The sequence below is a fragment of the Limulus polyphemus genome, unplaced genomic scaffold (genome assembly GCF_000517525.1).
Source record: "Limulus polyphemus unplaced genomic scaffold, Limulus_polyphemus-2.1.2 Scaffold107, whole genome shotgun sequence".
Classification (NCBI taxonomy): Eukaryota; Metazoa; Arthropoda; class Merostomata; order Xiphosura; family Limulidae; genus Limulus; species Limulus polyphemus.
In genome coordinates, this window is record NW_013665717.1 from 528,692 (window position 1) to 542,815 (window position 14,124).

The following is a 14,124-nucleotide window of genomic DNA, read 5'->3' on the forward strand; positions in this document are numbered from 1 at the left end:
AGAAATATCCTCTATCTGATGAATATAAACATATCCAAATTCAGTCGAATTCAATATCTAATACAGTAATAGAAATATCCTCTATCTGATGAATATAAACATATCCAAATTCAGTCGAATTCAATATCTAATACAGTAATAGAAATATCCTCTATCTGATGAATATAAACATATCCAAATTCAGTCGAATTCAATTTCTTATACAGTAATATAAATATCCTCTATCTGATGAATATAAACATATCCAAATTCAGTAGAATTCAATTTCTTATACAGTAATAGAAATATCCTCTATCTGATGAATATAAACATATCCAAATTCAGTCGAATTCAATTTCTTATACAGTAATAGAAATATCCTCTATCTGATGAATATAAACATATCCAAATTCAGTCGAATTCAATTTCTTATACAGTAATAGAAATATCCTCTATCTGATGAATATAAACATATCCAAATTCAGGCAAATTCAATACATTATGTTTAATTTGTGACGAATGAAAATTAATTCTTCAGTGTAGAGGTTTAAGGTTTGCCCACATATTTCAAATAACAAATATTACAAATTAACTTTCATATTAAGTAATATAGACGAAAAATCTTGTCGTCTTTGTACTCAAAAGAGCGGACAAGAGATATAATATGATTTTTTAGATTTTTAATTTTATAATTGATATTCTTGTTGGTGATGGTTTGTTAGTGAACAGATACACAGTGGACTATCTGCAATCTATTCACCGTGTGGAATCGAACATCGGATTTTAGCGTTGTAAGTCCGTAAACTTACCGCTGACCAACCCGGGGACTAACTGATATTGTAGGGTTAATACCATACTACAACCCAAGCTTTACCTCTCGTTATCATTGTTCCTTAGTGGACTATATTACAGTTTTTCACTAGCGTTCTAGAAACTAATTGGTGAGATGAGATATCACCAACATCCTTCAGCTGATATTGCTGAAATAAACTTCTTCTAGTGTTATACCTTTGTAGCTACTCTGCCAACATTTATAATTTATTTGTTTTGTTTTGTCCCGTGCGATCTAAATTTGGTGATCTTTAAATAATTGCCCCTCAGTGGCACAGCGGTATGTCTGCGGACTTACAACGCTAGAAACCTGGTTTCGATACCCGTGGTGGGCAGAGTCGAAAGGAAGTAAAAAACAAGGTTAAAAACCTACCATTGTAGGTTAAATTATAGCAACAACCTGTCATTAGTGATAATGAGCCCCCACAGTGCAAGGTAAATAAAATAACCTTGGAAATATGTAGATTATTCGAAAGAATTATTCTGCGTATGACATTAACAGGACATATCTTGACGTTTCGATTCACATAGCTTTCTGGATATTGGTTTTTTGTGTTCATCTATTTTGTACTAATATTTGGATAATAAAATTGTACAATGGAAGCATCACAGCCTTCAGATAAACAACGAAACGTTTCATCACTCAAATTTCTATTTATGTAAATAAACTTTGGTTTAATTCATTCAATACTTATAAACGTTAGTCTTACGGATTAGATATTTCTGTTATAAAACAAACGAGTTCATCAGAATAAGAGTATTCTTTCAAACCGAACGATACGAATATACTGCTAATGAAAATGGCTTACTCACAATACCATTTCTCTGTTATTATTATTTTGAAGATGTTTTAGCTCAAAACCCAGGGAAGTTTTTTCTGGACTATTCTTATTTGAAGAAAATCATTGTACAACAAGATCTTTTTATGAAACTTATGGCCAGATAACAATAATGTTTGGGATTATCTTATACAGGTTAACACGATATCTAAAAGTAACATTTTATCAATTAATTTTACATGACAATCTACATGTAGCATTGATATATTGCTTATACAACGACGTTTTCTTTTTAACTCGACAAAGTCTTTAAAAATATGAGGCTATGCAACGACGTTTTCCTTTTAAATCGACAAAGTCTTTAAAAATTTCAGGCTATACAACGACGTTTTCTTTTTAAATCGACAAAGTCTTTAAACATTTCAGGCTATACAACGACGTTTTCTTTTTAACTCGACAAGGTCCTTAAAAATTTCAGGCTATACAACGACGTTTTCCTTTTAAATCGACAAAGTCTTTCAAAAATTCAGGCTATACAACGACGTTTTCTTTTTAACTCGACAAGGTCTTTAAAAATTTCAGGCTATACAACGACGTATTCTTTTTTAACTCGACAAGGTCTTTACAAATTTCAGGCTATACAACAACGTTTTCTTTTTAACTCGACAAAGTCTTTAAAAATTTCAGGCTATACAACGACGTTTTCCTTTTAAATCGACAAAGTTTTTAAAAATTTCAGGCTATACAACGACGTTTTCTTTTTAAATCGACAGAGTCTTTAAAAATGTCAGGCTATACAACGACGTTTTCTTTTTAAATCGACAAAGTCTTTAAAAATTTCAGGCTGCAGTTTTTGCATAATGCAAGTACCACAAAAAATAAGAAAATAGTGCTGTATATGATTGTGTATGTGTATTTCAATAATAATAATAATAAATATATCTCTTTTCTAGTAAAACTGTATTCTTCAGGTACTTTGAACGTTTTGTAAACAGAATTAAAAACCCAATTGTTAAAGGGTCGTCCAGGTATAACACGGGCATGCGAAACTGTTAGATCAGAATCAACAGGGATAACATCGTCTCGCTATGCTATTTATGTCTATTGTTTGTTATGTGTTCCGTGCTGGACTATAGCCATATATTTCTTATTTTGAATACTTTGAGTATGCCAGATCTCCACTATGTGTTATCCACTATGCTATTTCCAATTAACCTAGTCCTTGTACTTACTTCCGAGAAAGAGGGGGGGGGGGGTGGCAATAATTAACGGGCGAAAGAAGAAAGGGAAAAGAGAATCTGAACCTAACCAGAACAAAGACTGTTTGTGACACGAATGTTTAGTGTGTCTCCTTCATGCAGCTTAAAAATGACTGGGATTTAAGTCAAGATCCAAGGCGCCTTCTATCTTACTTTTAGAATGACGTGTAAATGTGCGAGGAATGAGGTGGTCTTTGATGCAACCGAGAGCGTTCAACGTTACATCAATACTCATTCGTCTGAGAAACGTCTTTGTCTTTAAGCGATACACAAGTAAAGGCTTTGTATCCAACAGTTGAATTGACACTAATATTCCCTTGTCTTCTCTTCTCGGATTAACTAATTAATTAGGTAAGTAACATGTCTATTATAAGAGGCAAGAAAAAGTGCAAACCTCTAGACGATAAAACACTATGCCCAATCGTTAGTTTCAAACAAATTGGAGGCCCGGCATGGCCAGGTGGCTAGGGTGCTCGACTCGCAATCTGTGGGTCGCGGGTTCGAATCCCCGTCCCACCAAACGTACTCGCCCTTTCATCCGTGGAGGCGTTATAATGTGACGGTCAATCCCACTATTCGATGGTAAAAGAGTAGCTCAAGAGTTGGCGGTGATGACTAGCTGCCTTCCCTCTAGTCTTACACTGCTAAATTAGGGACGGCTAGTGCAGATAGCCCTCGTATAGCTTTGCGCAAATTTCAAAAAAGAAACAAGCAAATCTTCAACAAAACTTTAGACAGAAAGTAGATAAGATATTTAAATCGTGCAGATACGAAATTTGATTTTTTTTTCTGGGATAAACGATTTCACTGTAAACATTATGTTTAAATCGACGCTATTAAATTTAATTGATATTGATTAAAATTGCTTTATTCTGATTGTGAAATTAAATCAATTGTTTTTATAGAGAACCTTATGCCATAAACTGTCCTTTAACAGTAAGTTTGTTTTTATCCGAATTAATGATATATTTTGATAGTTGTTATTTTTTAGTTTGAGTGTGTTGATCAGCTTAAGTTATAAATCTAAGGGAGGATAGGTCCGTTACGACATTTTTGTGTTACGCCAATCGTGCTTGACGTATCTAATTTTTCTTGTCATGTAAATGCTAGTAGCGTTTTATGTAAACATAGTGTTGTGTCTTAATAAAATAATCAAATTCAGGCACCTTTAAATTTTGCTATGTCTTACCAAGCTATGCAAAAAAAAAAAAAGTTAAAAATTGGTGTCTTTTCATGATTCGTTAATCAAATATAAATAATAATGACTCATTAATGTAGATGTATAAGTGTTCTACTGAGCCATACAAACACAATGTTTAGTGGCATATTGAAGCAGAGGTACAAGTATCTTATTAAATATATTCTGTAAAGGATATAGCGTGTCAATGTAGGTGTCGACCTATCCTATTGCATTATATAAAGATGGTGCAGTAGTACGTTGATGTAGATGTATCTTATTGAGTATATTGTATAACGAACGTAGCTTTAATGTAGACCTATCCTACTGCGTTATATAAAAACGATACTAGTGGGACGTTGATGTGTAAGGGTTCATACCTTTTCTGAGTGGTATATATGCATAATCCACTGTTCTCTTAAATATTATAGTTTACACATGACTTTTTTTTTTCTTGTAACATTCCAATTAAGTATTTTTCTAAGATTACTTACTGTCACGTGTATTGCAGGTTGTGAGTTATCTGCTACTTAAATAAGCTGATTGTAACATCCAGAAAACAAACACGAAAAACAAAACTTTATATGTCTCTAATTACAAAACAACTTTACCGCAACATATTATAAATAAACAGTAATAATCATTTTATGATCACCATTGTTTTCGGATAGGTTTAAAACCAAATTAATGAAACATTCGTTATTAATAACAAACTAAAGTGATAACTAGCCAAATATTAAGCTTATTTACAGTTTGTAGCTCTAGATTGGAAAAGTTCAACTTATAAATATGGTACATATTTAAGATTTAAGTGAAGCAATGTTTTAAGACTTCGCTGTTTATCACATGAAACTTCGGCTGTGTTATAGCATTCACAGCAATATGTAAACATATATTACACACAGAAGTTACCGTAATAAACGCTACCAATTAGCAATAATTTAATTATCTTTATTTCTCTAAGAGTCTAAGTACTAACGAATTACACTATAACTAACTTATGAATTTCTTTTTTGTACTTAACTGGCGTTAGCTTGTTGTTATTGTTTCATAACTTCTTAATATTACAAGATTTAAAATTGACAAAATCTTTACGTACTAATTCAGAACTAGAAATAACCTTGACATCAAACATTATTTGAAGGGGAAGAATATTCTCCACTGAGCTATATGTTAAATTATTAATTCAGGTAATGTTGGAATTCTGTAAGCCTAAGGTACTCTGATATACGTTATGACTGGTTTTGTTGTTGTATTATCTGAATTATTTACACACAACTGTTTACAAGTCGATGTCATTCATTAGATTTTATCAATGTAGAGTTTGCAAAATTGTAATCATTTATAGTGAACTGAATCAAATTTTAAACCTTGTTCTATTGCTTCTTAAGACAAGAATTTACTTCTCTAACCAAGTCTATATGGTTGTATTTCGGTCTTGTTTTTTATGTATTTCTCTAACCAATTCTGTGTGTTTGTATTTCGGTCTTGTTTTTTTATGTATTTCTCTAACCAATTCTATGTGGTTGTATTTCGGTCTTGTTTTTTTATGTATTTCTCTAACCAATTCTATGTGGTTGTATTTCGGTCTTGTTTTTTTTATGTATTTCTCTAACCAGTTCTATGTGCTTGTATTTCGGTCTTGTTTCTTTATTTATTTCTCTAACCAGTTCCATGTGGTTGTATTTCGGTCTTGTTTCTTTATTTATTTCTCTAACCAATTCCATGTGGTTGTATTTCGGTCTTGTTTCTTTATTTATTTCTCTGACCAATTCCATGTGGTTGTATTTCGGTCTTGTTTCTTTATTTATTTCTCTGACCAGTTCCATGTGGTTGTATTTTGTTACTCTATTTGTAAAAAAATATTCTCAAACGGTTTTAATGCGTTCAATTAATCTTAAACATATTGATTGTTTCTCTGTTGTTGTTGTTTTTAGGACAAGATTTGAGGTATTGAAAAAATGTTAGCATAGCGTTAGTTCTCAATTTCATGGTTATCTTTCTTTGTTACAGCTGTCAACGCTACGTGTAGAAAGTTATCTTTTGCTGTCATGGTTGTCAACGCTGTATGTACAATGTTAGCTTTCGTTGTCATGGTTATCACTACTATTTGTAGAGAATTAGCTTCGTTGTTATACATGGTGTTTCAAGCAATGTTACTTTCGGGAGGTTACTACTTATTTTATTAAGATTCCAGGTAGAGTCTTAGCTTTTATAAATATTATTTATAATATCTTAAGCTATCAAAAATAGGGTTTTAACTGTTTTATATATTTATGTACTTTTACGTGAAAAATGGCCTGCTCGAATAGTGTTCTATTTTCATTTCTGCAGTATTCCATATTCAATATTTACTGAACTAGAAACACTTTGTGATGTCGCGGTATCAGCGGTTCAACGTTTTTTTTGGCTCATAAGTCAAAATATGATGTAAGATATTGACTATAGAATGAGAAGCGGCTTTGTATGTTGTTCTTATATAGTCTTTGTTGGCGGTGTTTATGATATCAGATACTATGAATGATATTTTCTATATAAAACTAAAAGCTTACCTGCTCGAGTATGGTTAGGGCAGATATGCTTAAAATTTTATGTAGCGCTAGTGTTTAAGATTGTTATTTCTTTAAAGAAAATGAATTATATCTACATTTTGGCACTGAATTAGACTTCTTGACATTTTCCTGCAGATTTTATGAAACAGGGTCAATAAAACCTGGTGTCATTGGGGGAAGTAAGCCTAAAGTGGCGACTCCCAAAGTGGTTGATACAATAGCTGCTTACAAGAAAGAAAACCCCACCATGTTTGCTTGGGAGATCCGAGACCGCCTACTATCTGATGGGATTTGTGATCAGGATAACATCCCCAGCGTTAGTTCTATCAATAGGTAAAGAAACAATTTTTATTATGTATCCTTGTTTTTATAAAGGAAGGAAGATCTGTGTATCTGTGTGTAAGAAGTTCAATGGTCCAAATTTGATTTTTTTATTTTGTGTTCGCGTTCAGAAAAATATTAATTATTTGACACAGTTTTCAAAAACTTTTTAAACAATTTCTATGGAACAGATCTGGAGTGAAAGGTGTAAATATGAATTATGGGGTCACAAGGTGTAGGTCATTATAAACCATACATAGATAAGCATAACGTAGTTTGTAAAAAAAAAACACCAGTGATATATTAATCTCTATAAATTTCAGTGATGATTAAGAGCTACTTTTGAGAAAATTAAACTTATTATTACGCAGCAATACAGCTATGAATGTACTGAGGATTAATTACACTTTATGAGAACAATGTTCCATGTTCAGTGTTGCCCTTAGAACTACATTTCTATCCGTCTGATGGCTATGATGACGACTGTTGCTGAACAAAGCAATTTTCATTTGCACCAAGTTGCTGCAAAAGACTTAATGTTAGACCATACATCTTAACAATTTTTTCACAAACTGTCCACTGTACTTGGACGTCTAAGTATACAAAATGTAGAAAAGTCAATCGAAACGACATCGGGGGACTTGACAATCATGTGATCGAATTGGATTGCTATGACTTCAGTTTCTTCATCATTTTTTCATGAAACTAGCCATAATTTTTAGGTATACCAGAAAGCTAGTGAACTTCTGACTTCTAAGCCTTCGTCTTTTTCAAACCCTTGTATCTTATTTTATTAACAGTATGGAGATGTGCGCCAAGCCTCATCGCAATGTCTTTTTGTTGTTTGTTTTTTTAATCGAAAGGTTCTCTTTCGTGACCATGGCGAACATTGAAAACACCCCATTTCGAAATGCTGTACATTATGGCTGTATGTTACTTAGTAATCTCCTATACAAACATCCTTATCGAAAAGGAGTGTATCGTATTCCTCCAGTTGCATTCACCCTAACTACAAAGTGCTGTTGAGTGGTCGAGAATTCGTCCTGAACAATTCATATATATATATTAGTGCCAAACATGGCGCATCTATGACAACACGCCACTGAATTAGCATATGCAAATCGTTGTTATAAAGTGCAATTTGGTCGCTGTATAAAGTAAAAGAGCGAAACCACTATTGTTCATGAGCATGGAAGGCATGAAAGTTTCAGATATATATAAACCATGTATAACCATGTAAGTCAAATAAACTATATTATTCCGGTGTATTACAAGGCATATAGAAATAAAAAAAATGGTTGCATCTTCAGCGCGTTACTCTCTCGAAATGTAAGGAAAAGGTTTCAAATAAATCATTGTGTTCGAAATGTTAACCATAAGCTTCTCTGACACATTATAGAACAATATAGCTTTTGTGTAGCTTTGCGCCAAAACATGAAACGAACGAACAAACAATCTAATGAATACAACAATGAAGCGCTAGTTGGTTCATCTCAAGCAGGTCATCGAAAACTCATAGCTCGTGTCCTGATTTCTGTGCGCTGAAAGTCTCTATCCTGTGATTTCAAGAAACGTTTGTTATTCGAACAGTGGTCATTGCTATAGTTCTCCCTCATAGCGGTATACAGTCAGAAGAAAATATGTCTTGAAAGTAACACTGAGAAAAGTCTAACAAAAAATACATTATCTTCTAAAATATAGAAACGTCGTAGGTGGTATAAGGATCCGCTTAAAGTCATCTAGTAAGTTCATGAACACGTCATTGATAAACAGATATAGCGATGGATAGATAGTGAATAGTTTTCTTTCTTCTAACTCTAAGAGGAGCACTTCTACTCATGCGCTACAACAAAAACGAAATACTGCAAATAAGAAACGTAATTCTAATCCTTTACTTAACGATCTGTAACTTTGATGATAATGACCCTATTCAAAAATTCTTCCCCTCACTTCTGATGTCCTCGGTGGATTTAAACATCATTAGATGTTATCGTATTTATACATATGGTTTATAGTAGGCCGTTAACTAACAGTTTATCCGCATTAAAATTCAATCAAATATCCTCATTTTGGAATCAAAATGATCCAAATTAGATATCATATTATTATGCTTATAGCTCGATATAGCCAACGTTTGTTAATAGAAAGGGAACGTTGTTCTACGTTCTTCTAGAGCCGATTAAGATCATTTTCTATCACTGAAGGAAAAATATCTATATTTTAAGAAACCGTTTACAAACAACACTTTATTAGTCTGTTTCATTCTGCCTGACTATATGTTGGTTTCAACGTAAAGTTAACTCCTAAACACTCAAAAAAATTAATCACCCCCGCTTTTTTTTTCTGTATTTCCCTTAAAAAATAGTCAAATTCAGTAAGATACAATTTTATCTGTAGGTTTATTCTAGTGAAAAGAATAACTGATCAGTTTATGTTTGGATTTCATGACATCTAAAGATACTCTTTCGAATTTTATTCACTGTAACTGAACAATATGAGGCCATTAGTCTAAGTGAACCATGCATTGTAATCCATCTGGGATCACGCTTACATGATTTTTTGTTTGTATCTTGTTAAAGGGGTGATCTCTAAACTACGTCTTATATTTTCTACGATAGATATAAAAACTGTGACTAATCTTATTCAAAAAGTATAGTTTGTTTCATCATATTAGATGTCGATGATGTTAAAGGAATTGAGGTGTAAGGATGTTAGTGACTATCACTGATAAATCCGCCTTCATTATTAATTTACTAAATTCATATCAGAGTTGAAACCTCCACAATGGGCCTTTCAAGCAAAACGAAAGGAGATATTCCATTAAAGAGGATTATTAACACCAAGAGTCCTATCAGATCACCACGAAACAAGCACTGCTACTTTTCCCGATGGAAAAGAGCGATGAAACTGGTGTTATACAAAGGCAGTTGGTAGATGCTGAAAGCTTAAATCGATTAAGGGTCAACCGAGTCTGTGGTAGCTAGTCATGCACGACTTGTTTTGTTCTCTGAGAACACGTGCTTGTAGAGGCCACATAAGGATTAGGGTATACATACGTATACAACGTGTAGAAAGTGTCACAGGCTTTATGAACCATTATTCATCGTTCGAAAGTTCGGAGTATCACAGACGAAAGAGTGGGACTCGTAGCAGTTTTGAGGACCCTCAAAAGAATTAGAACTATAACAATCAATAGTCAAACAAACAATTAAGAAAGTGAACCTTTTCGTTATCATTACGGTCTATTATGGAAACAGCCTTGAGACTTGTCAAAGCTCTGAATATTGTTTCGTTTTTGTTTTTTACATGTGGTTGTAGGTCCATAGTCAGTGAGGAGTATTTCTCTGTTTTTGTTTTTTACGTGTGGATGTAGGTCCACAGTCAGTGAGAAGTGTTTTTATTTTATGTGAATGATTGGTTTTTTTCAAGTGAAATATAATTTTTCACTAATACCATGGTGACAACGGAAAATCAGCATTAAGCTCCAATCAAACATCTAAACGCTTTAAGTATCCTTTTGGGCATAGTGAAATTTAATTTAACCCTAATACTGGAAATTAGTTATTTCATTAAAATATTACACACACAAATCTTCATTTGTGGAGAATACAACAAAACCCCTATTCAAGGTCAACAAATTCTCTCTCTCTCTCGACACCGTTTGATGTTCTTACATTTTCTTTTAACACGTATCAACCACAAACCTCGTAAAATAATGTCTACATATTTATACAATTCGTTATTAAGTAATTGTTAATTAGTAACTAAAAAAACATATATATATATATTAAAAAGATAACAGTAAGTTGATTCCGACATGTTTTCCTGCTTATGATTGATGGTTCTAAATTAAAGGTGGGGTAACGCTACCTAGACTGCGTTACTCACAAATGTTTTGCGACAGGACTCCATAATTAAAGGGACACGAGCTTATGCTTTGTACAGTGCAAAAAAAAAAGCTCCTGTAACTTTTAAACCATAAACATATTCCAACGATAACAAAAAAGGCAGAAAAAAATGTACGTTAACTCGCATTAAATGTTACACGCTATCTTGATTTATCAACTGATGATTGTGGAGCCAACCGAGACATTGAAATTGTAATTTTGAACATGAATGTCACCTCATGCGCTTTTTGCTGAATTGCCAGGTCAGAGAACCCTAGGATTCAGGTACGACCATTCTTATTTTGGAAGTAAATCAAATAGAAAAACATTCAACCAGTAGCGCTCGCCGCCATAAGACTTTGTAAGGTTTCTTTGAACCTAATAATATACTGTCATTTTTATACCGCAATCACAGCTAAAAATGTGGAATGAGTTGAATTTCACCATGTCTCGAACGTTGGACCGTTCGACTTGCAGCCCGAAACATTAACGACTGGATCCCCGCTGAACCACTGGGGGGGGGGGGGGCTTTAGTTTAGTTGAAGTCAGTCAAACCTATAGCAACGCCTGAAAAGATTGCAAGTTTAAAAGTATCCCCTCCCCTCGTCTTTTATGCTGGTTTTTTGACAGTGATCGGACCATCTGTCTGCCTTTAACTCTTGTTGTTGTGTTTGTACATAATCAAGCTAGGACTTAACTCGGCCATTATAGTTGATTGTGTGCTCGGGATGAGAAAGCTTGCTGCTACACAATCTTGCTCTAAACTTCTCATGCATTCACTACAAATGCTATTAAGTTGATTTGACTTTTAGAAACTGCCAACTTACGTCATATAGGCCGTGCTCAACGAAGCAGAGGAAACATTTCTGTGAATAGATTGCCTGTCAAATTTCCAGTTAATGTACTTGTGAAGTTACCGTCGCTAACAAATAGGAGAAGTAGAGAGTAATAAATGAAGGAGGTAATCAGCCTCGCTAGATTTTACTGACTAGTTTCTGCACTAAGAATGAAATACCTTCTGTCAGAAGGAGCTTCAAAGAAGCACTCACATACGCAATTATTGTCATCACAGAACACAATATCACTAAAAGTAACGCTATAAAGCAAAAATAAATGAACATAATAATGGGGATTTAATCGTACGTTGTAGGTTTAAATATTTATGTTAATTTTGCACCACTTCTTCTCGCGACACTCTTACTCTAAGCTTTATATTATATATCACTTGAGAAATTCAAAATAGTAAGCTTGTTCGTATCTTGAGCATTTCTGTTCTGTTCCAGTCTTCATTATAAAATTTAATCCCAGCAATTGGTTTGAATTTCGCGCAAAACTACACGAGGATTATCCGCGTTAGCCGCTCCTAATTTAGCAGTGAAAGACTAGAGGGAAGGCAGCTAGTCATCACCAGCCACTGCCAACCCTTGGGCTATTTTTTTACCAACGAATAATGGGATTGACCATACCATATTAAGGGTCCCATGGCTGAAAGAGCGAGCACTGAGATTGAGAGTCAAGCGCCCTAGCCACCTGGTCATGCCGGTCCAAGAATCCCAACAAACATCGCGAGAATGGCCCTTCTGATAAGTTAAACATAACTTTCAATTCATCTTAAGACTTAAATAGTTATACTTTTTGTACATTTACAGTAATATTATCTTTAAATATTTGTTATACACTTCAATAGACGTACAGAATCATGCGAGTCTGGGTATTATAAAAGAGTATTTAATTAGAAGTCTACGGATGATAGTTAAAACCTGAGATAATAAAAGTCGTCTGGACTGATTTGTTGCACATTTTATCATTGAAGAGTAAAAATCTTCTTAAAGTGTAGGTTGTAAACTTTAATGTACGTTCAGGCAAATCCAAATAATATATTTTGTAATCTTCAATACATCTACAGCAAAAGAGTTATGATACCTTTTTAACCTTTACATAGAAAATCCTAAAGATATTGTTGTCAACTTGAATATGTGTAGACGGAATCCTGGTGATATGTTTGCTATAAATTTAGTACATATATAGGGAATCCCAATGATATATTTGTTTGTAAACTTAATATATAAAGAGAGTAAACTTAACAATATATTTGTTGTAAACTTGAAGGCATATAGAGGAAATTCTAATGTTATATTTCATAGTTGTTGTAAAGTTTAATACATATAAAGAAAATTCTAATGATATATTTGTTGTATGCTTAATAGATAGAGAAGAAACCCTAACAATACATTTGTTGTAAACTTTAATGGGTATAGAATGTATCCTAATGTTATATTTGGTGTAATTTAATTCATATATAGGGAATCCTAGTGATACATTTGTTGTAAACTTAGTATACATATATATATTAAGTTTTGGATTTTCCTGTATATATAATAAGTCATCAAAAACATAGTAATTTAAAAAAAATACAATAGTTTGTATGTATCTTTTCTCACAGCAATAAAGATATTTGTATTTTACTGTATATATGGTATATATATCGTCTTCGAATAATCAGTTTCTTTTTATACCATTCAACCGATGTGGTTTACATATTGCATCATTTCGAGTAATTGGATATTTTGCCTATTTTTGAAACACTCGGTATAAAAAAATTGACCCAAACATTGGGGAAACTTACAAGTAAATGAGTGATTTCACGTAATTGTGGTAATTGCGATACGATACTGTATTTTGATTACATTTTCTGTGTGACTCATGTGTTGTTAGAGGCTCTGTAATCAACAAACGAATATGCCCACGAGCACTTTTCTCCACAAATAGTTTAAAGAATTGTGTTTAATGAAGCCATTATAATCCATATCATCAGTAATTCTTGTGTGACATACCTCTAGAACCTTACAAAATAAAGAACTATAAATAAGTTAATTATTCCCAGAATATGGTTCTTCAGTAAATGTTTGTGTTAAGTGTGGTTGTTATGTATTTTAGAACACGTGAATATTATTTTACAATAACCCTGAAAAGGTTTTGGAGGTGAGCGGAAAACCTTTAATACATCATTTATAAATATATACATTCCAAACTAAGTGTATTCCTAAACATTTTTACGCTATTCTATGTCATTCATTGTTTTTGTTAGAAAGCCAACGTACAGAATACGAGAGGTTTAAAAGGAGGTACCCAGATGATTATTTCTGGTAATGTAGAGGTTCTTTTGGAAATTACTGAGGGTGTGGGGAATTATTCTTCATCATTGTTTCATAACAAACTTTTAATAGGCCTAAAGTAAAGCATTCCTAAAGGTATAAGACACAAGTTCGACATGAGAGTGCCAAGTATACGACATGCATGAATTCCTAGCTATAACGATAAAAATTGATGTGTTAGAGT

The 14,124-nt window shown here is 33.1% G+C and overlaps 1 protein-coding gene across 1 annotated transcript in view; it reads left to right on the forward strand.

Annotated features, from left to right (window-relative positions):
• Nucleotides 1-14,124, forward strand: part of LOC106470749 (paired box protein Pax-5-like) — a 45,026-nt gene that overhangs the window by 21,021 nt on the left and 9,881 nt on the right. The window contains exon 3 of the mRNA XM_022400287.1: nucleotides 6,713-6,910. Within this exon, the coding sequence (XP_022255995.1) occupies nucleotides 6,713-6,910 (198 nt within the window). The remainder of the gene's footprint in view (nucleotides 1-6,712; nucleotides 6,911-14,124) is intronic.